This window comes from Dromiciops gliroides, chromosome 1, assembly GCF_019393635.1.
Source record: "Dromiciops gliroides isolate mDroGli1 chromosome 1, mDroGli1.pri, whole genome shotgun sequence".
Taxonomy (NCBI): Eukaryota; Metazoa; Chordata; class Mammalia; order Microbiotheria; family Microbiotheriidae; genus Dromiciops; species Dromiciops gliroides.
Window position 1 is genome coordinate 184141404 of NC_057861.1, and position 27195 is coordinate 184168598.

The 27195-nt window shown below is 42.0% G+C and overlaps 1 protein-coding gene across 2 annotated transcripts in view; it reads left to right on the plus strand.

The window, feature by feature from the left end:
* The first annotated feature begins 1906 nt into the window (after positions 1-1906).
* The window catches only part of E2F3 (E2F transcription factor 3), an 85170-nt gene continuing 59881 nt past the window's right edge, over positions 1907-27195 (plus strand). The window contains exon 1 of one of the 2 annotated variants that reach the window (XM_043975094.1): positions 1907-2665. In XM_043975094.1, the coding sequence (XP_043831029.1) occupies positions 2276-2665 (390 nt within the window). In that variant the 5' untranslated portion in view covers positions 1907-2275. Of the gene's footprint in view, positions 2666-3819; positions 4062-27195 lie in introns of those variants that run through there. The other variant, XM_043975098.1, reaches the window with a different exon arrangement.

Sequence of the window (27195 nt, forward strand, 5' to 3'; positions counted from 1 at the left end):
TTTAGTTTTGTGCGTTCCACATGCTCTAGAGCACTTTTTTTTTGTTTGTTTGTTTTTTTTTTGTTGTTTTTAGTGAGGCAATTGGGGTTAAGTGACTTGCCCAGGGTCACACAGCTAGTAAGTGTTAAATGTCTGAGGCTGGATTTGAACTCAGGTACTCCTGACTCCAGGGCCAGTGCTCTATCCACTGTACCACCTAGCTGCCCCTCTAGAGCACTTTTTAAAAAATTTTATTATAAAGAGCTGAAAGGCAGCTATGATGAAGTGGATAGAGAGCCCACCATAATGTCAGAAAAACCTGTATTTCAGTCTCTGTGACCCTGGGCATATCATTTAACTCCTAGGCTACTTCCTAGGGCTATAAATTGCTGTGCAAGGGTTAATTTGCAATGGTAGAAGGGGTTTCTTCTCTGGGAGTTCCATATATCAATGAAATCACAAGTTCAGTCTAAAAAAAAGAACATCTTCATCTTGATTATAATCAATTAGTATTTAGCGCTATTAAGTGCATAACTAGGTTTTTGAACCATTCTGAATCCTTGAAATAGAAAATGATAACTGCAAAAATGTACTCAATATATCTTCCCCCCCCCCAATATATCTGTGATCTTCCATTTGCTGCACAATGGCCTGACCAAGCATTTAATGCATAATTACAAGAACACTCTTCAATTTTGGTACCTATAAATATTTTTATTTATTCAGAAGTTATTTTGATTGCAAAATAGTGATATTTATAGATGACATTTTCTAGTCTTATTCTTTTTTCTTTTTTAATCCCTCTAAGGGCTCTTTGGAATTTATATCTGTCTAAGGGCTCTCTTTTCAAAGTGAGAACTTCCTATTAACACATAGGAGGTAAAACAACTACAAAACGCTGGCGTCCCAGAGTGCAATGTTCCCTGGGAATACAACGTCATAATGGTGTGTGCACAGTACTTCCTTAGATTACTGCCTGGCTAGGTTAGGCGCTTGAGTATCAGTCTTCTGAGGCTAGTACTGATTAACTGCAACATGTGCTCATGTGTGAAAAGATGTCTGCCATCCTCAAAGCAACATTCAAATTAGATTTTATTTGGCAAAATATTCAGACCTAGTTCTAATTTAAACACAATTCGCATTAATAATGAAGATATCGGGAAGCATCTTTGAATATTAAATAAATGGGTGCCGGCATAATGTCAGCTGAGCCTTCTGCCCCCACGATTCTATATGCCCACATGCTTCTGTCTGTCAGCTTCTGCCTCATGATCAACTCCTGCTGTGGCATTGATTGGGTTTCAGGAAGGAGAAAGGCGACCCAGGGTTTAAAGGGCTCTCACTCCCACCTGTCATGTATCGTCCACATGGTCTAACTTGCAAATAGCACGTGTGTTGTGTTGGATGAATCTCCCGCTGCTGCTCAGCTATTACGGTCTCCAGTGAAAAGAAAGAGAGTAACCGAGCTGTCCTCACGGTCACCTTGGAAATCTCCAAAAATGAAACTTGTTCCCTAGCCACGCACACAATCCACTGATCCCGACATCTCATCCTAGGTCAGCGGCGCTGGAGAGGCGGGGCGGAAAAGGGGTGGGGCTTGGACCGGGAGGGGTCTTCGGGGCGGGGCGAGCTGAAGCCAGGAAAGGCTAAGGGAGAAAAAAAAGCCTGCTTAGTTCGCAACCAATAAAAGTTACGTATGCAAATCAAACCCCTGTCGCCTCGGTAACCGTGATGCACCTTGGCCAATGAGAGCCGAGAGGGCCCTGGCTGGGCTCCGTGATTGGGGACGGGGAGGGGGATGAGGAGACCAATGGGCTGTGGAAATTGCCAGGGGCCGGCTACTGGGCGGGGGTATGCAGATGTGATTTGAAAAGCCGGCGGGAAATCTGAGTTTCGCGGGAGGACCTTGGCGCGTAAACCGTATCCCTTCATTCATTGTCAGCAGCAGCTTCCTGGAGCCATTTTTCAGCTGCCGGCCGCAGCACCGGGGCTGCCGCCGCCTCCTCGCAATCCGTTGCATCGGCCGCCCCCGCCGCCTTCATCCCCCCTCACGGTCCGATATCTGTGCTGCCGAGACCCTCCTCTCTCCGGAGCCCTGATTATTTTTGGCCCCGGGGGCCCGTGCATTGCGGAGAAATAAAAAGAAAAAAAGAGAGAAAGGGGGCTTGGAAGAGCCCCGGCGGGGAGGAGAGAAGGCGGAGGAGAGACCGGGAAACTCCGACTGAAAATAATAAAGAAATTGAAAAAAAAAACCATTATAAATAATTAGAGCAATAAAAAAGAGCACGCGCAAGAGATGAGAAAGGGGATCCAACCCGCCCTGGAGCAGTTCCTGGTGACCGCCGGGGGTGGGGAGGGGGCGGCCGCCGTCGCCGCCGCCGCTGCCGCCGCCGCTGCTGCAGCCTCCATGGACAAAAGGGCACTGCTGGCCAGCCCGGGCTTCCCCGCCACCGCCGCCCCCGGCACTTACATCCAGATCCTCACCACGAACACTACCACCACCTCCTCCTGTTCCTCCTCCCTTCAAAGTGGGGGTGCTGCCGCCGGCCCCCAGCACACTCACATCCCCGGCGTGGAGCAGACCGCCAGCAGCCTCCTCTACTCCACCCCGCACGGACCCTCCAGCCGAGCCGGGCTGCTGCAACAGCAACCAGCCTTAGGACGAGGCGGCGGTGGCGGCCCTCCGGTAATACTCCCCCTCTTCACCCCCATCCATTCTTCACCCCGCCCCCCCCAACCTTCCCAGGCCGAGTTGGGATAGGCATATGGGCATGTCCAAGACTTGGGGTGGAGTGCGGAGACATCTCTGCTCCCCCTGACCCCCTAAAGTATTGGGGCTTGGGGGCTGCATTGTTGGGCTTCGGCTGTTGCCCAGAGGTGCAGGGGTTTATTGTTAGGGGCTCAGTCCCCCTGCACCCCTGACCCCACTCTTGGCTCCCACTGCCCGCGGAGCATCGTGGATCGCCTTTGCACCAACGACGTGAAACACGGGAAAACTTTTCGCGCCCCCTTCTCCCCAGATCTTTTCTGTCTTCGCTTTTTCCTTAACCCCTACCCCACCCCCCCAAAACCCGAAGCTTCCTCTTTCTCAGGGCGTCGAAAGGGGTCACGCCCCGGATGAAGAAGTTGGGGGGGGAAGGGAGCAGATAAGTTGGGGGGGGCGCTGGAGGATACTGTTGCAAGAGGAAAAACTAAGGGAGGTTTGGGACATTGACCAGACACTTGCCCAGCTCACCCCATGCGTGCCCGGCCCTCGGGCCTGTAGCACTGTTTGTGACCAGTGGCTCCCGGAGCGGCCTGGAGTGGGGGGGGGGGGAAGGGGCTCCTGGTGGAATGTGGGGAGGGGGGAGACCTGAATGCCAGGCACTCGCAGGCTTGGCTGCCTTGTGCTTTAGACATTTTGGGATCAGTAACTCCCTGCAACAAAGAAACTGGTGGAGGAGGAGGAGAGTCGGGGATTGGGGGAGGCGGCGCGGGAAGGATAGCGCCGAGTGGGGGTGGGGTGTGTGCGTTGGGGGGGCGGGGAGGAGGGGTGCTGGTGCAGCCGGCTGGGGCACATCGTGGCAGCACCCGCGTGGCCCAGTCGCCCCGGCCTTCTCGGCTGCGCCCTGGGCCTGCCCTTGACCCTGCCCCCCCCTTCTCCTTGCCCCTTCCTTCCCCGCCCTGTTCCCCCCCCCCCTCCCCGCCTCCCTGGCTGCCGAGGGGGCGGGGGCAGCCGAGGTTCCCGTCCCGCCGGCCGCGGTCTGTCCCTCTCCCCGGGACCCGCCGGTGACGTTTCGCACACGTGCGCCGAGGACGCGCCTGTGACTGGGGAGGAGGAGGAGGAGGCGGCGGCGGCGGCGGGAGGGGGCGCTGGCGGGGGAGAGGGGGGCACCCACTTCCTCCTGCTGCTCCTGCTCCCCGGCCTGGGACAGTCAGGGATCCCCTCCCGCCTGCCCAGAACGCCGCCCCCGGCGCCCCGTGCCCCGCGCGCCGGCCTCGGCTCTCCGGGGTCCCCCAGCCCGGGCAGCGCTCCGCGCCCCGCAGCCCCCGCAGCCGTCCGCGCGGCCGGGGCTGGTTCGGAAATGCCCCTCCAGCAGCAGGTCAGTGGCGGGCGAGGCCGGGGCAGCGCACCGCCGGGGCCCCCCCTTCGGGGCTGGGCCGGAGCTCCAGGGGAGGAGGTTAAGCCGGGCTGGGGCGGGGGGAGGGAAAGCGGGTTGGGTGCGGGAGGGAAATGAGTAAGCAAGAAAAATCTAACTAACTCAATGCCCTGGCCTCCCATGGAGTATTCGCGCGAAGGAAGGGGGTGGATGGGGAGCATGGTGTGGGCATTTTTTTAAAGGGAGGGTGGGTACCCAGTTGAAAAAGGGGGAGGGGGCTTGCCACTCGTATTTAGCTCTTTAGTCTTCTCGTGCTAGGAGTGTGTGTATGTATAAAGTGCCCCGTTTGTGTGCCCCCCCATGCCCCCCCACCCCCGTGTTTCCCCCCTATAAAGGGTCTCTTGGAATGATGCTTTAGGGGGTAGTAATTTAATCTGGATACTTTGAGAGAGCCTTACCTCCAAGCCTCAATCCGTTCCTTCACACCTCCCCTCCCCCAGCTGGTGAGACACCGTAAGCCACTTTATATAGGGCATTCCTCACAACTGGTTGAAGTGGGTAGTGCAGAGGATTATTATCTCCATTTTACAGATGAGAAAGCTCAGTCTTAGGGATGTAAAAGTGACTTTACAAAGGTCACACAGTCCCCAAGTATCAAAAGCCATGACAGGAAACCCAAATCTTTAGCTACCCCCTTCTAGGGAGATAGGATGGTTAATCAATAAGTATGTTGAATTCATTCCAACGGTAATTTATTAAACTCCTACTATGTGCTAGGCATTGTGCTAGGTGCTGAAGATAAAGAAAAATGAAAACACTCCCTGCTGTGCTCACCTCTCAACCATCGAGGGAATTGGTAATGGTAAAATTTGTTAAGTATTTAGAGATTAGAAGTAGAAGGTGGGGTTAATATTTGGATAGCTGTGTTTGGAGGGAAGAGAAGAGGGGAGAGATGTAGGGTCTGATGGAAGAAGTAGAGAGTTGAGTTCTTGGGAATATGAGCTATTTAGGAATAAGTAAAACACTGAACCTCTATAGTCCTTCTATTTGGGGCTTGGAATATGGGCTACTTAGGAATAAATAAAGCTGAAGATAAAGAAAAATAAAAACAGTCCCTGCCCCTAAGGAGCTTGGGGGAGACTAGTAAGGAGCGAGGTGGAGAACAAAGGTGTAGAAAGAAATACAAAATATATATAAAGTAATGGGTTGGGGGGGTTGGCTTCACACTCTACTCCACAATTGGAGGGGATTGTTGCCTGTACTATTTGTTAAGGACATAGCTATTAGAAGTAGGAGGTTGGGTTAACATTTAAATAGCCATTTTTGGAGGGAGGAGAAAAGGGGAGAGATATGTAGGGTCAGATGGAAGAAAAGAGCTCAGTTCTTTGGAATATGAGCTATTTAGGAATAAATAAAGCACTCTATACCTCTATAGTCCTTTTTGCATTTGAGTCTTAACCTGTGTGTTGCCCAAAGATACAAGCAGTACATGTTTAAAGGAATTAATAGAATAAATAAATAAATAAACAAACAAACAAACAAACAAACAAACAAACAAACAAACACCCTAGCCATCTATAATGTGAGCCTTCCATCACGGGGTTATTGTGATACATCCCTAGTTTGTCTTGATTTTCTTGTACACACCTGAATGTCCTATGCTTTTATGAGCAGTATTGTATCACTGACTTGACCGAGACATGCTTGTACATGTTTGAAGTATTTTTGTCCATGTATAATTCTGCCACTGTATTACAGACCTGACCTGAAATACTCAAGCACATGTGTGCTTCTTTTAGGTCTGAATTGAGATCTGTGTGATAGTGGGAAAATGGGAGAGCAATAAAATGCTTCTCCCCTGGTAACTAGTTAAGATAAAAGCCAAATCTCTGCAACTGTCTGGTTTAAATCATGAGAAACAATATGGTATAATGGAAGAAACTTTGGACTAGAAATCAGGACAAGCAAGTCTGTCTTGAGTTGGCTTTATAATTCTATAAGAATCTTGTTGATGGCCTTCTTGTTCTTCCCCAGAATAGGAAGAGAAGAATCCCATCACCAAGATGAGGTGAATGGAGAGCTAGGTGATATCAGTGTACAAAAGAAGAGTTTTTGAAAACCATTTTTCAGGTAGCTACAGCAGTGAATGTATTTCTTTCTGGTCCTAATTCTGGTTCTTAGTAATTCTGAGGACTTGGAACCTTTAAAGAAATGATTTAATGATTACATCAAATAAGCCTTTTTCTTTGTTTTTAAACTGCCATCTCAATGATGGGAGAGAAATGTTGAGTGGCATTATAGGAAGCTGTGTAGACAGAGATGGTAGCTTGACCTCCTCAGGCACTTGCTGGGAATCATTTTTGCCAAAAATGTTAACAAATTTGGGTAGAGCCATTTACACTTTATTCCCTGGTTTCCTGGTGATGATTAATAGAGAAACCTGTGCTGCCTGATCTTCATAAGGTTTGATCCTCCCCATCCCCAAACTTTGGTTATGGTGGGATCATTCTATAATCAAATGATCTAATCCAGCTACAGACAACGAGCATTTTTGGGGTTTGGATAGTGAATGGATTGATGTAGAAGGATTCTGGGGGAAAAAAAAATCACAATATCCATTTTGAATAATAAAGAAAAGCCCCAACTTTCTTCATCTCTTCCCCAAAAAGCAAAGCAACTTACTTGTTTTTATTGCTAAGGAGACAGAGATGGTTTTTATTATTTCTAGAAGTTTTGAGAATTTCAGATACCATAGACAAAGATTTGCCAACCCTGATGTAGTTTAATCTAGGCAAAGCAACCTACTGATTATATTCTGCTGGGGAGGAAAACCTTTCTGGAAGTTTCTGTGTTAGAGCAGAACCATAGGTGCTATTTCAGTGGGTTTTCCCCCCTGCTAGAATATAAAAGAAAAATGCTAGGCTCCTGTGGTTCTGTACTCAATAATCTTTTTTCTGCTGAGATATGTATGTGATGCCAAATTTAAGATTGGAGAGAAATTTTAGTCACTATACTCTCCAAAATGGAATATAATGCAGTGCCCAGGCTCTAGCAGCACCACTGTAATCATTACAAATGGCACCCCTGTAATCATCTTCTAAAACAAAGCGCACTTTTAAATGCTTTAGTGTGGGCAAAAGAGACTCAGCTTGTGTGCAGGAAACAATTGTTTGGTTTGGTTTTGTTTTTCTCTAAATCATCACCCTAAGTGGTATTTGGTCATGAGTGGATGCTCACACTAATAATGTGCTGTGTAAAGCTAACCTGGGGAAGAAATTGTCCTGAGGTGGAACTTTGTAAGTAATAGCACCTGGAGATGGAATGGCTAGAAATTTTTAGTCACCCTGTGAAGGGATTTTAATTGGAGGCCTGTTTTCAGAGCCATGCCAAAAAGTGCATGGTTTATACATTAAACCTTGAGTGCTCTTGACAAGCATCTTCATAGGGATTTAGCAGCATTATTATATAGCTTTCACAATAAATACCCTATATTTGGTTTCATATGCCACATTCATGTTCTCATTGTTCCCCATTTTCTTCCCCTAATCATCTCACCTATCTTTGGCACCCGTTACCCCAAGAAGTAAAGAGCAGAAGCATTTGGCTGTAGCATTTAACTAGGTAGCCCACAGATTTCCATGAAAACTAAACCAAAAGAAAGCAAGTGAGTACTCCATTGGCCTATATCTGACTATATTGACCTTTATTTATAGATGCCCTTCTTTTTCCCCTAATTTGTATTTATTCTGTGCACTTTGTTCCTTTCAAAGAGATTCATTTTAGTGGTTTGACATATTTGGGAGGTAGGCTACATTCCAAACAGAGCATAGTAAATAAAAAAAGCAGCATAGTAAATAAATTATTAGGCCTTTTTAAGCTTCTGCCTTATTCTTCTTGTATCTGCCCTTATTTCTTCTTAGGCACTAGTCATGAGGGTTAATGCTTATATCTAGGGCTATTAGCATGAAAAATGTTTTCAAATTCCTAGAAGCATGAACAGGGAAGATTACATTGTCATTTGTCATGAGACCAAAAAGGGGAAAATAAGTGAGAATACAATATATGTAGGAAACCACTAATACTATCTACTTCCTTACTACTTAACATCTTCAGTGAGGCACCAAGGAATGACTTGAAGAATGTATTCAACAAAGAAGACAATTACGCAAAAAACTGCATAAGTCACTGACGCAGAATAAGGGGGAGAAATGGGATCATTGGCTTTTTGGTTAGTTGAGGAAATAATATAGATGGAGAATTACAAATAAGTTTTATTTCTTTAAGAAGGAAATACCACACATCTTCCCTAGAAGAGTCATTTAAAATTCATCTTTCTGGAGAAGCAAAATGTGATTTGAGAATTAGAACTTAATAAATTAATGATTATAGGTAAGGACCCTCTACTCTCTGAAGGTCTTATTTTTCTGACCTCAGTCACTGAGAATGCCTTCTATGATCTTATCAAGGGGAAAGAACTGATGACCAAGTAAATGTTAAAAAGCTCATGCACTATCTTTCTTTTCCAGATAAATGATGGTCAGTCATGACCCTTGTGGGATGGTTGTGGCCTGACCCCAGGGGCTGTGTGGTATCCCTTTCAGAGCACGGGAATCTGGGTCAACATATCTAACCTTCTCCACAATAACTCTTGTCTCCAACACAGCCTTCCCACTCGTGCTCCCAACATTTCTCCACTCTGCCCCTTCCCTCAGTTGCCTCCTTCTAAATCAGGCATGTGCCCTTCAGAACAGTTGTACCTAACTTCCATCAGCTCTGCAAATGCCACTGTGAAAATCCCTCCCCCACCTTTACCTATAGCTAGATCACCTTATAACTGACAGGTGCCCTCAAGGTGGGCCTCCAGGCAGTGATCAGTAAGAGCCCCACCCTTTCCTGGGTGGGAGAAATCAGGTCACACATTGATTTCCTTGCATTTTCTTCCCCTTCACCCCATCCAAACTGTCCTGTTACTATCACAGACATCCAGATCCCCACCTTTAGTATTTAACTTTTTCTTACCTCTACTTCTGTCCCTTTTTCTCCATTCCCACTGCTACCATCCTGGTTCAGGCCCTTTTCAACTCTTCCCTGGATTATTACAATAGCCTCCTAATTGGTCCCCTTGCCTCTGGTCTCTCTCCTCACCAATCTAGGCACTGTGACAGTTATTTTCCTGAATGTCACCAATGACTATTGATGCTAGAATTGAATATTGCATCATTACCTCGTTTTTTAAAATGTCTATTTTGTTTTACAGTATACATTCGTGATATAATTTGTTCTAAAGATAACGTAGATAATTTCTAGCATCCATTCTAGTATTAAACATGGTCCCAGTGAAGAGCAGAATTCGCTATCAGGACATTCATCTGTATTTTTGGCAGTAACAGACCTCAGTGTAGTTCATGTCATTGAAGAGTCATTGAGAAATGGGGAGAGTCGTTGAAGAAATGAGATGGCTAAGAAGAGTTATCTTTAACACTAAATCGGAGAATTTAGTTAATAGAGTGCTTGTATGCTCATTTCTGGCCCCACTGTGCCCAATACTATCAAAATGTTCATTGCAGTAATAAGTACATGGTGAGGACTCAGAGACCTATGAGAGTGGTCTGATAGGCAATCACTCTGTTAGTAGGGTACAAAAACCTTTCAGCATAAACATTTTTAAAACACAGTTTTCAAGGTGGAAGGGAACTTAGTGACTCTCTAGTCAGTCGAACTTCCCATTTTATAGATGAGAAAAAAGGTCAGAGCTAGTAATAAAGGCAGACTTGGAACCCAGGGCTTCAGACTCTAGTGCTCACTCAATACAGTGTTATCCAGAACTCTTCCAATAAGATAATGGATGGACATCAGTTTGCTAATCCTAAAGTGCTATAAATATCAGCTATTATGTCCCTTAAGTATAGGGAAGTATATGTTATTTTAAAAGATTTTCCAACAAAAATGATTAATTTATAAAAATTATAAGGGAATAAGTTTTCAAAAAAACCCCTCACTTCTGTAGAACATCATGTTCCCCAAGGATACCAACTCAGGGAGGTATTATTGTATTTGCTTGTTACTTAGGTGCTAGGTAAAAGGGAATTAAAAAATGGAAGGAATGACTAACTTTGAGTAAGTTGTTCATAGTGAGTAATTTGAAAATTTTATACTAATGTCTGAACTTGACAATTCAAATTCTGGAAAAACGAACAATATATTTCACAAAAAATAGAATCTGTATGGTATAGTTTTTTGTTGTTTTTTTTTTTTAACTTTGTTCACAAGAGTGACACTTTCCAATTCAAGGTTGAAGGCTTTGTCCTGAGCTATCCTCCCCGTGAATGGCTGATGATAATATTTTTCTAGGGCTTCTCAGTAGCATAGGGTAGCACCAACAACAGTTCAGGGAAGATCTTCGGAGCTGTCAAAGTGTTGTTGTTTAAGTCTTGAAAACTAAAGCTAATTAATTTCCTTAAAATAACTTTATTTTTAGAACTGAGAGACCTTAAAAATAGAATAAGCATCACTGCATCATTAAAAAGGAGTCATACAACTTGAATTCAAACCCCTGTCTTTTTCACTTGCTGCCTGCATGACTTTGGACAAGTCACTTAACCCCATTCCTCCGTTTGCTCAGGTATAAAATGAGACTTTGAATTAGTTGACCCCAGATTCCTTCCAGCTCTAGATCTCTTATCAGGTATGATTTCATACCAGTGTTTGCACTTAAAAGTAAAATGCTGTCTAAGGTGGCTCTGATTTATTTGGTTCCTTTTAGGCAGGGACCAAGAACTGATGGGGACAGTTCCTGTGATTTCATTGGTAAAGGAAACTGGTGAAATTGGGGGTTGATTGATAGTGAGCTAATTCTTAAGTCTTTTTTAGCACCACTGCCTGAGCCAGGTTTTCTTGTAGCAGCTACTTCCCTTAAGTCATTACTTAGCTGCCAGCTATGATTGCAAGTGAGGGTGCTGGAGATTTAGAAAGAAAGAAGGGAAAATTGCCATCCACCCACAGATTGGGAGAATGCCTCTGTACAAGGTAACACTTTTATTGTAGGGTCCTGTGGGCCTCAAATAGCAGTTTGATGATAGTGAGCATATCATTCTCTTTAAGCCTGATTCCTACCCTTTTAAGTTTTCCAGAGTGTGATCAGCTATCCCTCCAGGGTGTGGAGTGGACAGTCTTCATCCTCCCTTTCTCTCAGGTATGGTTTATGCCTGATGATCTTTAGAGGGAGGATTCTTACCCAAGGTTCCAGGAACTTGTATTTTTTAACATTTTGATAACTATAAATTAATATAATTGATGTACCTTGTAGTATTGTGTATTTTATGCATTTTTAAAACATCCTGAGAAAGGATACCTCCTTTTTACCAGACTTCCAAAGGAGTACATGACACAAAAAAAGTTAAAACCCCCAACTCTAGGATAGACCTTAAAGACCATTTAATTAATCTCCTTATTTTACAGATGAGAAAGCTGAGGATAGACTTGCCTGAGGTTACACCCTTGGTAAGTTTCAGGGGTAGTTTTAAAATTCATGTCTTCTGATTCAGAAGCCTGTGGCCTGTACCTTTGAAACATTGTTTTGATTGAGTAGGACTGATTTTTAGCATAAAGAAATGTAGAAAACTTGCTGTAGAAGAGTGTTCTTGGGCTCTTCTCCCTTTCCTATTTTTTCCTGCTTTGGTTTCTGTGGGGTTTCAGGAGAGTATGACCAGAGCCATGACCAGAGAGGGTGGATGGCAGGCTTCCCTCCTTCCTTTCCATGTCCCAGGCATCTTCTTGCATATGTGTTGTCAGCAGCCGAGCAGGGACTTAGAAGAGTAACCACTGGACAAGGAAAACCTGTCTCAGCCAGTGGTATTAAACAAGTTTGGAAGCTCATCCATACTGATTAACCCATGATTTCACCACCAAGGCAAAGTGTAGTAGTAGTACTAGTACTTGTTCTGAAAGACAACCTCAAATTTCCATTTTAATTATTTGTGTAGATATAATGACAAACAGCGTTTCATGGACTTGAATTGCCTCCTTTCCAAGAAAGCAAAAATGAAAGAGAGAAACTGCATCGTTCCTTTACAAACAATTTTCATTCTTCTCTTGTAAATTATTAAGACTAATTTCACCTAGGAATATTGGGGATGGGGCAAGGTTTTGGCACGCAGTGATTTAACCTCATTGTAAACTCTAGGACCTCCATTTAGGCCATCCAGTATCCAGTCAATCAACAAGGATTATTAAGCAACAAATATGTACTTAGCAAGGGACAGATGAAATAGTTGACTTCTTGCTGTTCCAGTAGTATTGATATGGGCTTAAGAGTGTCTAAAGTAACTTGGATATTTACTTAATCATAGGGTAGGTACTGAAAGTGTTATTGCTGTTTTACAGATTTTTCGAGCACTGAGGTGACATGGCCAGGGTTACACAGATTGGTCACTTACTTGATCTGGGTCTTCTGAACTCCAGATTGATCCAGTGATCTTTCCACAAGCTAGAGCTGACTAACTATATAGAACTGAAGTGTGCTACCCTCAATGTAAAAGTAGTCTGTCTATTCATTGATAGTAGTTTTTACAACCTGCTAGAAGATGCCCCCACTTTGGGACTAGGCACGTCACCACCAATGGCACCAAGTAAGTATTGAGCACTTACTATATGCTTTCATTTTGGGAATATGAAATAAGTATAAAACATAGCCTTTTTGTCCCCAAGGAATTTACAAGCAAGACTTAAGTACCAATGAATTGACCGGATAATCAGACCATATGTTGTTGTTCAGTCCTTTCAGTCGTGTCTAACTCTGTGACTCGTTTGGGGGTTTTTTGGCAAAGATACCGGAGTGATTTGCCATTTTCTTCTCCAGCTCATATTACAGATGAGGAAACTGAGGCAAACAGGGTTAAGTGACTTGCTCAGGGTCACACAGCTAGTAAGTGTCTGAGCACAGATATGAATGTAGGTCTTCCCGACTCCAGGTCCTGTTTTCTATCTACTGCACCACCTAGCTGCCCAGTTAGATTATGTAGTACTAAATTAACATGATGCAGATCCCCATTCCTACATTTACCCCCAATGGTGCCTAGCATGGTGCTTAATAAAATGTGTTAAATTGTTCTGATAGGAAATATTGGGCCTTTACAGATAGATATTTTTAATAGAAAAAGAACATGATGAAAGCGGTAGTTAGGAAAATTAACATAGCATTATTGTGTAGAACTTATCAAGATCAAGAACAGTTGGGATGTTGTTGGAGCCATCTGGGCAAGTAATGCTAAGATACTATGGATTAGGGTGAGGACAGTAGGATTAGAGGAGAGTTGTGAATCTGAGAGTCCTTTAAAAGAAGGAACCAAAAGTAATTGAAGAGTGAGTAAAGTGGGAGGCAACGGAGGAGTCAAAATGGTTTGATTGTACATTTTAAATATTAGAGACTAAATGTTGCTTAAAAGAATTATGAAAGTTTATGTTTTTATTGCCACCAAGAAGACTGAGGATCGTGAGGATCTCTTGAATTTGGGAGTACTGGTGTCTGCACTGTCTAAATATAAGGTCAGCCCCCAGAGTAGAGAGCCACCAGGCAGCCCATTGTTGGAAACAGTAGATTAGAGCTCCCCTCAGAGGGTTGGGCTGTTGAGTGGCCACTGCACTTTCAGCCTAGGAAACCCACTCCAAATAGATTAAAATGTGAAAGGGACTCCAGTTTGGAAGAGACAGTGATGAATCTGGCTTGAAGATGTTAAGTTTGAGGGGACAGTAGGATATCCACGTGGAAATATCTACTGGACTGTTGAAAGTGAGGGAAAGGTTAGAGCTATGATCAATAAGCATGATGATTAGAATCATTATATAACAGAAGGTGAAGAACTGGGTTCCCTCTTTTTAAAAAATTGTTAATGGTGCAGTAAATGCCTTTCATAATTTACTTCTACATCATCAGGTTTGTTTAGAGGAACACAGAATGTTGGAATGTCATGGGTTTTTTTCGTTTGTTTTAATATATTTTTCTATTCTGAACTTAACAAATACACACAAAGTGAGCATGTCTGTATGTGACGAGTTCTTTTTTTTCCACATATGATGGATATCCCTTGTCCCTAGTGCTTCTATCCTGGCCCAGGATTGAAGCATCACTATCAGTTCTCAAACTAAGGGACAATTGGGGAGAGTTAGTTCTCTTTGAAGAAAGGCAATAGAGGAGGGACCTTGTGGTGTAGGGTCTAGAATAGGCCTCTGAGTCAGGAAGACCTGGTTTCAAACCTCACCTTTGATACGTTCTGGTTGAGTGACCTTAGTCAAGTGGTTTTACTTCCTCCCCAGACAACTCTCTAAGTGCTTAAGTTGTAGTCAGGGTACTCATCTCTGTTAGAAGGAATTTATTCATTGAGAGGTCTCTTACTAATGAAATCAAGGATTTTATTTTTAAAGCTACTTGTCCCATTTCCTTATCTCTTAAACATGTTCTTAGTGACAATGAAGACTCTTTCCATGGACGATAAAACACAATAAAAACTACACATGACAGGAAATCTGGTACTGAAGCGACACTGGCCGAGGAAATTCCTTACCAGGAGCTCTCTACCCTGATGAAATCACAGATATGTGTGTGTGTGTGTGTGTGCGCGCGCGCGCGTGCGCGTGCGCGCACACGCGCAGGCACTTTTGTTTTTTAAAGGCTATGTAATTATGTTCTGAAGGATGACACACCTATTTATTTTACTTTTTCTTTTGTGCCTATACTGATTATAAAACTATAGAGTTACATTTATATTCTGTTAGTTCTGGTGTATTCAAGTTTAAAAATGAAAACATCAAGCTCATCTGAAAGAAAAAGCTGTATGAATTCTAAACATCTATTATAATTGGTTTTGAATGTATAACTGGTGTTTGACTATTTGTAGCATTCCTTGAAGTGACTGATTTTGTTGCTATAATTAGGTAGCAGGATAAGTTTTAGAATTTCTGCTGCTGATCATACTAATTCAATGTCTACTTTGCTACCTTTCGTATTTTCACACAATCCCTTGTTTTTCTTTTCCATGTTTGTATTCCAGTCATCTTGATGCTGGGAAACAGCCTACAGGGTTTTCGGTCTTTTAAGAACCACAGCTAGGCATGGTGGTACGTGTCCACAGTCCTGGACTGGTGAATCTCTTGAGCTCAAGAGTTCTATACTACAGTGGGCTGTGCTGGTGGCGTGTCCACACTAATGTCAGCAGTAATATGGTGAGCTCTAATGAGTGGGAGTACCTGGTATGGTACTGGAGTTAGGAGGGATAAATTGGCCCAGGATTGAAAATAGGACTGGTTAAAACTCACATGCCTGCCAGAATGATTAGACCAGTGAGAAGCCTCTATACTTCCAACCTGAGCAAGATGGGGAGACTCAGTCCTAATCTTTTTTTTTTTTTTTTTTTTGGTGAGGCAATTGGGGTTAAGTGACTTGCCCAGGGTCACACAGCTAATAAGTGTTAAGTGTCTGAGGCCGGATTTGAACTCAGGTCCTCCTGACTCCAGGGCTGGTGCTCTATCCACTGTGCCACCTAGCTGCCCCCCTAATCTTTTTTTATGGAAGTTTTTCGTGATTTTCCTTGGCTTTGTGGAAGCCATACACCCTACCTTACAGTACTTACCCACATGGTAGGCACACGAAATGTTCAGTAAACTTTAAGAATGCTTTTGCTTTTAGTCATCTCTGGTGGAATGCCAGAGTTACCTCTAACAATAAGACTACTCACATTTATGCTTTATGGTTACAAATCACTTTCCTTGTAGAAGTTCAGCAAAGTAAATAGATAGTGCAGGCACTAGTATCCTCTTTTACCTATGAGACCAAGACTCTGAATATTGAACCAAAGAGGTAGCATGGCATACATAGTAGGTAGGGCACTGGACTTGGAATCAGGAAGACCTGGGAATGAACCTTGCCTCTGACACTTACTGGATATAAAACCCTGAGCAAAATCATTTATCATCTCTGGGCCTCAGTTTCTCATGAGTAAAATGAGGGGATTTGGGCTAGGTTGCCTCTACAGTCTATCATCCCATGACATGCTACAGTAATTAATGATCCCTTTCCATTGGGTCCAATGGAAGGGCCACTGGGACCTTGGGCACCTTTACCTTTTTCTTCTGTAATACAAGGGAGCTAGACTTGATGATGTCTTCTATCTGTACATCTGTAATCCTCAAAAGTTCTAGGAAGCTAGACATGTATTATTGACTAATTAGATGATGGATAAATGTAGAAGTTCTTTGCTCGGTAGAGGGGTCCATAACAACTCAGGAAGGTGAGATTCTTTTCTGCTCTATTCTCCATATAATCCTATGTCAAGCTCACCTGTTTGCAATTGCATCCCAGGGTTTCCAGCCATTTTCTTTGTTATTTGATGTCTTTTTGGGTAACAGGAGCAACAAGGAAGTCCATTGGACATAGGGGAGTTTCTATCATGTTGGACTCCCTACATGTCTTGGGTTATCAGAAAACTTTCTATATCAAATGCTTTATGCCTCCATAAGATCAGAACGCTATGGGATCTCAGGCCACCTGGTCCTAATTGAGGTTAGGTGACTTGCCTAAGGTCATGTTCAATATTCAGGACTTGAAACCCAGGACCTCTACTTCAGGGTCAGTGCTCTTTCCATTATCCTGCACTGCCTTGATTCCTTCTGTAAGGGGTAGGACCGTATCAAAGAATACCTTTGAAAAAGGTATTTTTAAAATGTGTGCTCTTTAACAGAGAGCTTTATATTCTTAATCTTTATCTCAGTGATTGTTCTGCAGTTAAACTAAAAGTGCTTTCATGTTCGGTATAATGATTTGCTTGTTATTTGGATCTAACACTTCCCCAGTCTATAAAGTCATCTTTGGTTGACTGAGCTAACTGGTAGGGAGATTTGGTCATGCTTTGTACACAGCCATCCTCATTTTTTAAATGGGAACATTAAAGATCTATTCATTGTAAAGTGCTTAGTGGATTGCCTGATACATAGTAAGCACTCTGTAAATATAAGTTATCATTATCAACATCGTCATTATTATTTGGAAGAATCCCTGATGCCACAGCAGTAGATTGGTAACAAAGTGGACCTTGGTAATAAATCCATGTCTTGGAATTTCAGCACCTAGCTGCCCCAGCCTTTTTTTTAATTTAACCTCTATTAATGCAAATGAATTATTTTCATTTTTCTCTCAGAGGACATGTTTATTGGATGATTTAAAAAAATTTTTCAGTCTTATTTTTCCTGCTATTAATCTGTCATCTTAGAAATAGTATTTTCTTTGCCAAATTCTTTATATAAAGAATCAGATTGTTGGGGGGCGGCTAGGTGGTGCAGTGGATAAAGCACCGGCCCTGGATTCAGGAGTACTTGAGTTCAAATCCGGCCTCAGACACTTGACACTTACTAGCTGTGTGACCCTGGGCAAGTCACTTAACCCCCATTGCCCCACAAAAAAAACCAAAACAAACAAAAAGAATCAGATTGTCAGCCAAGCAAACCAATTTTGCTGGTTTTGGAAAATACTTAAATATTTGATTATTTTGATTGCCAAGGTAATTTCATTATGGGGAGAGAAACTTTTGATAGACAATATAAAAACAAATGTGGTAAGTCACCGGTTATTTTTGACAAGAAGCTGTGTTACTTGTCAGATGCATGTGGAAAAGATCCAACACTGCCCACTTTTCCCTTGGTGTTCTCCTGAAATGATCTCTAAAGTCCCCAGAGAGAATCTCTTCTTTCTATTTCCAGTCACCTTTAGCTGTAGCAACATCTGGTGGTGCTTGTGACAGTTTTAAATATACCATTTGTGGTTGATTGTATTGTAGAGGTTGGGAAAGTAAGGCAAACCACTGCTCATTTCTTCCTTCCTGTTTCTGCCTTAGTGTTCAAGGATCAGCTTTTCTGTTTCCGTGAACTTCAACATTTTCTGCTTCTCTCCATGGCAGGGGTGGCTGAGGTGTGGCCTTTGAGCTGTGGCCACCTCTGCAGAAGTTCTAACGTGACTCAGCAGTTGCACTCTGGTCCTTATCCCTACTGCTATGGTTGAGTTCAGTAACTTTTTTTTTTCTCGCGGGGCAATGAGGGTTAAGTGACTTGCCCAGGGTCATACAGTAGTAAGTGTCAAGTGTCTGAGGCCAGATTTGAACTCAAGTACTCCTGAATCCAGGGCCGGTACTTTATCCACTGTACCACCTAGCTGCCCAGTAACTTTTTAATAGAAGTAAGTGAAACCAACATTTATGCATAGCTGTGTTGGATTTGAAACACGGTAGCTGAGGTTCTCTTCCCTAGATTTGAATAATGAGTCTGGGGTGGTGGTGGTGATGATACATTATGGAAGTTGTCAGTGTTGGGATCAAGTATTGATTCAATTCTTGGCTCTACTATCACCAGATTATTATTTTTGGCAATTATTTGAAATATTATTTTTCAATAATGTGGAGTTAATGTAGTTAATAAAGGGCTGGCTAGGTGTTTGAAACAGGACCTCATGGCCCACCTTTACCTTTTTGAAATCCCCGTATGTCTTGGATTTGGTTTTCAGTTTTGTGTGCTTAGCTTAGGGTCTCCATTTTATCATTTTGCCCAGGGGTGAACAGACTTTAGGGGTTATGGGGGAGCTGGATTGATAACTAAATTCAACAAAAGATTATTGATTAATAAGCCAGACAGGCCAGACTCCTTTTTTTTCCTTTTTTTTCTTTTTTCATGGGGCAATGAGGGTTAAGTGACTTGCCCAAGGTCACACACCTAGTAAGTGTCAAGTATCTGAGGCCGGATTTGAACTCAGGTCCTCCTGAATCCAGGGCCGTTGCTTTATCCACCTTTGTCCCACTTAGCTGCTCCCCCCCCCCTTTATACTGAGAAATAGAAGTGCCAAGCAGACTAGAATACTTCTTGGATGGTCAGTCTATTGCTACCTCATAAAGGTAGTTTGGGGAAACCAAGTTAATAAATAAGAAAGTGCTGATGGATAGTGAGAACAAAAGAAGTATGTATGCACTGTCTTAAGGAAGCAAGTGGTCAGGCCCAGATGGTCTGAGGCACCTGTTTCCATTGTAGATACATTACTGTCCAGTGGGCCAGGACACTTAAATCCAGAGCATCCCTTCACGTTCTAGGATTACTCTGAAGATAGCTTTTACTTTACCTCCGCTTTCCAGACTTAGAACTATTTTTCCATTCACATTTGTTCTGTTGACTTATTGTAATTTCTAAGATCACAGCTTAGCTTATATTAATTATGTTTAGGTTGACATGGTCTTGATGGAATTTTAGGGGACAGTCTAATCTATTCAGCAACACAATTGGGAACCATAACTTGTTGTGCATTACCTGCTGGGCAGGTTTCCATAAGTGGCTGAATGATCTCATCCATTTTAGGTTGACTTTAGTTAGGTCTGAAGAAAGTGATTTGTACCTTACTGTAATCTTGTACTGATCAGAGAGTAAAATAAATGCTTCAAAGGATATTAGTATTATTGCTGATAAAGGACAGTAGAGAGGAAACAGTCTTACTATGACAGTGGTAGTAATTCAAGTAATTCCATTCAATATATGACAAGCAACATAGTGTAGCAGACAGAGAACTTCTCTAAGAGTTAGTTCAAGCTTTGCCTTTTACACATGCAGCCTGTGTGACCCTGAACAGGTTATTTACCCTCTCAGTTCAAAGTCCCTGCTCTCAGAAAGCTCACAGTCTAATGGAGGAAACAATATGCAAACAGCTATGTACAAACAAGATTTACATGGGATGATTTGGGAGTAGTCTTAGCAGAAAGATTAAAGAGGCCTAGGAAAGGCCTCTTCCTGCAGAAGGTGGGACTTTTGCTGCTAGGAGACAGAGATGAAGAAGAAGAGCATTCTGGCACAGGGGACAGCCAGAGAAGATGTTTGGAGTCAGAAAATACAGTATCATATTGTAGTGTGTCACTAGATGGAATAGTATGTAAAGGGGAGGAAGGTGTAAGACTGGAAGAGTAGGAAAGGTCCAGGTTATGAATGGTTACTGGCCTGAATTAGTAGAGGGAGTTGCCTGCATCATTGGTCTGGACTCCCCACCAAAAAAAAATCTCTGAAAATACCTTCATCAGTCAATAGCATTTATACAATGACTGCTATAAAAAGGAAATAGAAGATAAAATACTTTCTGTTCCCAAGCACCTTACAGCTTTGTTGTTCAGTCATGTCAGATTCTTCGTGACCCCATTTGGGCTTTTCTTGGAAAAGCTACTGGAGTGGTTTGCCATTTCTTTCTCCAGCTCATTTTACAAATGAGGAAACTAAGGCAAACAGGGTTAAGTGACTTGCTCAGGGTCACACAGCTAGTAAGTGTCTGGGACTAGATTTGAACTCTCCAAGATGAGTCTTCTTGAGTCCAAGCCCACACTTTAGCCTAGCTTCCCACCTTACAACTTTCTACAGTATATTTTTTTAACTTATTTTAGTAAATATTGGCAGAATTAAAGCTGCGAATCAGTATTAAAGGAGAACTCTGCCAAATTTAAATGTAGACATGATATTGCTTATGCTTTCCTGACTCAGGAATTAAATGGGGTACTTTTTTTTTTTAAGCTGATAGACAGTGAAAAGGGGTACTGAATGAAAGGCCTACTAAATATACTCTTAATAATTTGAGTTTTGTAAATCTGTCAGTTTCATCTGTATTTATTTATATACTTGTCTGCCTCCTTATCTGCTATGTTATTTTATGGAACAACTTCCAAAGATCTACTCTTGGCTTTTTATAGTTGGATGTTTGTAAGCTGAGGGCAGGATGGGTTTTGTTTTGGTTTGGGTTTCTTGAGTAGGGGAAGATAAATTTAGACTTTCTTTGCATTGTGACTCTAACAAAACGACTGCCATGAGTCTTAGAAAATTAAATTTATTTATTAATAAGTATGTATTAATTCTGTATGCAAATGTGCCCAGAGTCCTGAAGCATATAAAGAATACATTTTAACCATAGTTTAAAATATTTAACAGAATTTATTTGCAAGAATAACTCAGCATAAATGATTAGATGTTAAATTAATATCTTGTGCAATTAAAGTGGTAAATTTGAGAAGTTCCCAAGAATAAAAATCTTTTATTTTTTTCTAAAGTAGTTATTGGGAAAGTCTGCACTGCAAGGTCGTGGAGCAGCTGCCCTGGCATAATGGTTCCTTATGACTGAACTGAGGCATTATCTTACTTGAATTATCAGTCCACCTCTTCTTTGCTCCTCCAAATAATCCCTATATAATCAAACCTTTTTTAAGTGCCTACTGCGTGCCAAACATTATGTTGAGTGCTGGGGGATCTAGAGACAAAAATGAACATCTCTGCTCAATTCTGGTGGGGGAGACAATCTATAAATAGATAGATATAGAGAGAATAAGTATAAGAAGAAATCCATAGGATTCACCATACTATCCAAAGGGATTCATGACACCTGATATGGAGTGTGGGAAGGAAAGTGATGTATAGTAGGGCCAGCTGTGTTGGTGCCTCATTGCAAAGGGCTTTAATAGCCAAATAGATATAGCCAAATATAATAGCCAAATAGAGGGAGCCCCTGGTATTTATTCCCTAAGGGACTGATGTGGTGAGGTGTGGTAAGGGAAGGGAAATCACTTTGGTGACTCTGTAGAGGATAAACTGGAAAGAGGAGAGACTTGAGGAAGGGAGACCAGTTTTGAAGCTATTATCCTCACTTAATGAGCATCTGAATTAAGGTGGCAAATACATGAGTCTAGAGAGGGGTTGGCTGGAGGAAAAGGAGAGGAAGAAATAGCCAAATCTGGCTTCATTCAGTCATGAGAGAATTGGTGTTAATTTAGTGTTAATGAATCAACAACATAGTATATCCAGAAAAGGGAAGAGGAAATAAGCTGATCTGTATGTGAGGCTGCTTCATAAAGTGCTTAAGTAAATGTTGTGACCAGAAGCTCGAAGCAACCTAACTCTGTATGTTCCTCAAGAAGCAATGGTTCAGGGGGCAGCTAGGTGGCACAGTGGATAAAGCACTGGCCTTGGATTCAGGAGGACCTGAGTTCAAATGTGGCTTCAGACACTTAACACTTACTAGTTGTGTGGCCCTGGGCAAGTCACTTAACCCTCATTGCCTTGTGCAAAAAAAAAAAAAGACGCAGTGGTTCAATATTTGTTAATACATTGTTTGGGGAAACTTTACAGAACATAACTACGGGGAATGATGAGCATCGACTGTACTTTTATTCCTCTTTGATTTCCTATCTCAAAACATAGTTTTCTAAACTTGCTCTACTCTCCTCAAGCCTCTTCTCCCTCCCTCTTTTTTCTCTTTTTCACCTAAAGTCCATGCCTCTTACTTTACTGAGAAAATTGAGGTAGCGCATGCGCACGCGTGCGCGCGCGCACACACACACACACACACACACACACACACATACCTGCTTTGATCCACTCACCTATCTTTTCCAGCAAATTGCAGCCACACACTCTTCCTCTCTACTCATCAGCTTCTGTCCATTGGTTCCTTTGCTGCTGCCTTCAGATGTGCCTGTCTGCCTCATTCTTAAAACCATTCCATTTCCCTCTTGCCAATAAAGGGTCAGTTAGGTGGCTCAGTAGATAGGGTGCTAGACCTGGAGCCAAGGAGACCTGAGTTCAAAGCTGACCTCAGACACATATTAGCTGTGTGATCCTGGACAAATTACATAACCCTGTTTGCCTTAGTTTCTTCATCTGTAAAATGAGCTGGGGAAAAATGGCAAACCACTTCAATGTCTTTGCCAAGAAAACTCTAAATGGGGTCACAAAGAGTCAGACAGGACTGAACAACAACCTCCCCAATCTTCTCAAGCTGTCATCCTAACCCTTCTTCCCATTCTCAGCAAAAGTCCTAGAAAAAGCTGTTTACATACCCTGCCTTTTCCTCTTACTACCTTTTACAATCCAGCTTCCTACTTCACTCATCTGATGGTCTTTTCTCAGTCTTATGCTTCTTCACTGAACTCCCTGCTGTGTCTGACACTGTTGCCTACCCTCTCCTCTTGGATACTTCTCTCTGGGTCTTCATGGCAGTACTCAAGCCTGGTTCTACCCCTGAATGTCTTAGCACTGTTTCTTAAGTTTATTTTTTTTCTTACTCATCATCATCCATTTAATACCGCTTATTAATCGGATGTTTTCCAAGGTTCTCTGTTTCTCTCTTTTCTCATTTGGTGACCTCACCAGCCCATGGATTTGGCTATTATCTTTATGCAAATGAATTCCTGAGAGAAAGAGGTGGATATGTGTGTATACATGTGTATATAGATATCTGTACATGTATGTATAGAAATATGCATATATGTGTGTGTATATATGTATGTATACATCTATGTGTGTATATCTTCCTAGACACTTTAATAAGCTACAATTCCACGTCACCAATTACCTATTAAAACATTTCAAACTCAGAGTCCACTGGACATCTCAAACTCAACATGTCTAAAACTCATTGTCTTTATTCTCTTCTAGACTTCCCTATTTTTCTTAAGTGCCTTGTCATCCTTCCAATGTTCCGGATTCAGAACCTGGGCCACACTCTCCTTTACTGTCCAAATCCAATCAGTTATTAAATCCTCCCCATTTCCACCTCGTCTACATCTTTTGGATCTTATCCCTTCTGTCTACTCATGTAGCCACTACCTTAGGTCAGTTCTTTTCCTCAGGGCCTTTCTTGCCTGAATGTTTGCCAAATTCGTTTAATTAGTCTTTGCCTCACATCTTTTTACTCACCTTAGTCCATCCTGTGCACAGCTATCATAGTAATATGGCTATTTGCAGTGTTCATTCCCCATAACCTGAAATGTAGCATTGCCTTCTACATCAATCCTTATCTTTTTCCTTCCAGATTCTACTGCCCTCTGCAACTACCCTGTATTTAACTACTTTGTATTAATTCTCTAGTAATCATTATATGTGTGTATATTTACATAAGTATTTGTTATTTCCTTTGTGGAAATATAAGCTTGTTAAGAGAAAGGATTATTTCAGTATTTGTATTTATATTCCTGGCAACTTGCACAGGATCTGGCATAGAATAGACATTTAATAAATGCTTGTTGATTGATATGTGCGATGTGAGAGGTGAACAGAAGAGTGATGTTGCCCTTAACGGAAGTAAAGAAGTTTGGAAAGGGGAAAAGTTTTAAGGGTAAGATTGCAATGAGTTCTGTTTTGGACATGTTAATTTTGAGATGTCTTTGGGACATCCACTTTGAAATAGCCAATGGACAGTTAGTTAATGATGTGGATTCAGGAGAGAGACAAGGGGGGGGGGAGATTTGGGAGTCATTTACAGAGATATAGAAAACCTATGGGAGCTGAGATCAATGAGATACTATAGAAATAGTTTAGGAAAGAGAACCCCGCGAGTAGGTATTATGATATGGATTGATGATCAAGCAAAGGAGACTGAGAGAGTAGGAGTAAAAAGAGGAGAAGAAAGTGTTTGTGAAAACCTAGAGAGGAATGAGGAGTATCCAAGAAGGTTGAGTGTCCTAGGGAACAAAAAAGTAGAAAACAACTGTGAAATAAATGCACATTGATTTGGCAATTAAGAGGGTCCTGGTAACTTTGGGGGAAAGTTTCAAATGAGTGATGGAGAAATTCAGGTTGCTAAAGGTTAAGAAGTGAGTGATATTAGAGAAGGTGGTGGCAGTGAGCATAGACAGCTTTTTCTAGTAGTTTTTCTGAGAAAGGAAGGAGAGCTGTAACAGTTTGGAGAGGTGGTAGAGTTTAGCAAAAGTTTTTCAAGGATTGGGGAGATTGCCATTTTTATAGGCAGCAAAGAAAGAATCAGTAAAAATGGAGAGGGTGAAAATTAGGGAGAAAAGGGAGATGATTAAAGAGCAGTTCTATTACAAAATACAAGGAAGGGGGCAGCTAGGTGGCACAGTGGATAGAGCACCGGCCCTGGAGTCAGGAGTACCTGAGTTCAGATCCAGCCTCAGACATTTAACACTTACCAGCTGTGTGACCCTGGGCAAGTCACTTAACCCCAATAGCCTCACTAAAATTCAGATCCAGCCTCAGACATTTAACACTTACCAGCTGTGTGACCCTGGGCAAGTCACTTAACCCCAATAGCCTCACTAAAAACAAAAACAAAAACAACAACAAAAAAAGAAAATACAAGGAAGGATCAAGGAGGACACTAGGGATCATTTTTACCTTCAAAAGACAGTTTTATATTAAAAAAAAAAACCAAACCCTATTTAGCCTTTTTATTGGCAGAGGTGTGGAATCATGGAGGTCTGAGTTTGAATCCAAAATGAAACATTGACTAGCTGTGTGAATTTGACAGCCAGCCTCAGTTTCCTCATCTGTAAAGTAAGATGGTATTAATAAAAGCACTTACCTCCTTAAGTTTGTTGTGAGGATAACATGTAGAGTCCTTTGCAGACCTGAAAATGCTACATAAACTTTAACTATTATTTTATTGCAAAAAACTGGGGGAAAAATCTTCCTGTTTAAGATTATTGGTATGTTACCTGTTTGTCTGCTTTAAAAAAAATGCCACAACTAACATCGTTTTGCTTTGGTTTTGATGATGTCTGAAATTTTGGATCCATTACCCACCTTTCATGTTAAGTATAGCAGTAGTGCTTTTGAGAGTGTGCCCCCAATAGTTCCCTACAGGGACTGTCGCTGTTAGTAATACTGTATCTTAGCTTCAAGGACCTAGTACTAGTTGATCTCAGTGGAACCCTCCTAATAGTCTCATGCCCATTGGAGGGCTTATGTCACTGTTGTATCTTAGAGGCTAGTGGCTATTAAACAACATAAAAATGTCACTATTGGTTAGTTTTCTTTACATTTCATATAAAATTTACTCTTTCCCCTTCTGTAGCATTGCTCCTGAGTACTGGCTTTTTCCATTCTTGACAAATGATCTGCATCCTGTAACTGTAGCTCAGCACTGCTGATATCTGTTGAAATTGGACCTAGAATCTAAATGTAGCTTCATGAAACTATGGGCAAGACATTTTTCCCCTACTTATGGTAATCTCTATTGTAATGACATCTACAATACCTACTTTTACATACTTCACAGGAATATGGAGTAAAAACAAGATAGTATGGAAGGTGATTTTGAAGTTTAACAAGCAATAAAAGATTTTTATTTTAGCCATTTTCCCAGATATCTATTATAGATATTTAAATGCTGTAACCATCAGCACCACCTTTCAACATGCAATGGGAAGAACAGACTGGAATCTAATTTCAGTTTCTTATCAAATAATAGGAATCGTGGGTTTATGCTCATGGTGCAATATTACTTATCCAAAACCTATTTGAATGCCAAGCATTAGAAGCCTGACGATCTCTACTGACTGGAGTTACTCAAAGAATTTTCTATTCTATTTAGCACCTTTTCCTTAAGGAATTTAAATTTTTTTGTAAATAATAGTTATGCTCTCAAATTTTCCATAAAGTAAGTATAGAACAGCTTACTTTCTAACTCAGGGCTGGTTAGATTGAGAAGCAAATATTTGAGCATCATACTGTAAAAGTGATTGGCGGGTTAGGAAATAAGAGTTAATCAATACTAGTGATTCCCCTTAAAAACTACAAGTGACTCAGTGTCTGGTATAGGTTGGCCTCCAAGCTCCTCAAAGGCAGGTACTGTGATTTTTTACTTTTTGATATTTTCAACACTTAGCACAACCCCTGGCATTTAGTAAATGCTCAATAAATGCGGGGGGGAAATCAACCTATCATCAAATGCTTCTGTGTTGGAAGGAAGATGTGTTGCTTCTTGCCCAGGGTCAAGATGCTCAGTTCTGTGTTGGAAAATTGTATTGTGGTCATATGTCTAGAAAAAGGAGAGATGGTGGCAACAGAGAATTTTAAGAGTGCAGGATCCTGGGTGGGCAGAGCGTTTGACTGCTTCTGTCTGCCCTGCCCAAATGAGAACTAGTTCTCAGTTTTTTGTCATTGAGTTTTGTAAATTTTTTCTAATGAGGTCATTTCCCCCTCTTGGCACATACATTATTGTTAATTAACCCACCTTTCAAAAGCCCTTGAGCTCCAGTGTTTTTTTGAATGTGAGCTTGACCCATCAGCCTATATATAGATGCATTGAACAAATGGATACATGAACATTTATTAAGCACTTACTGTGTGC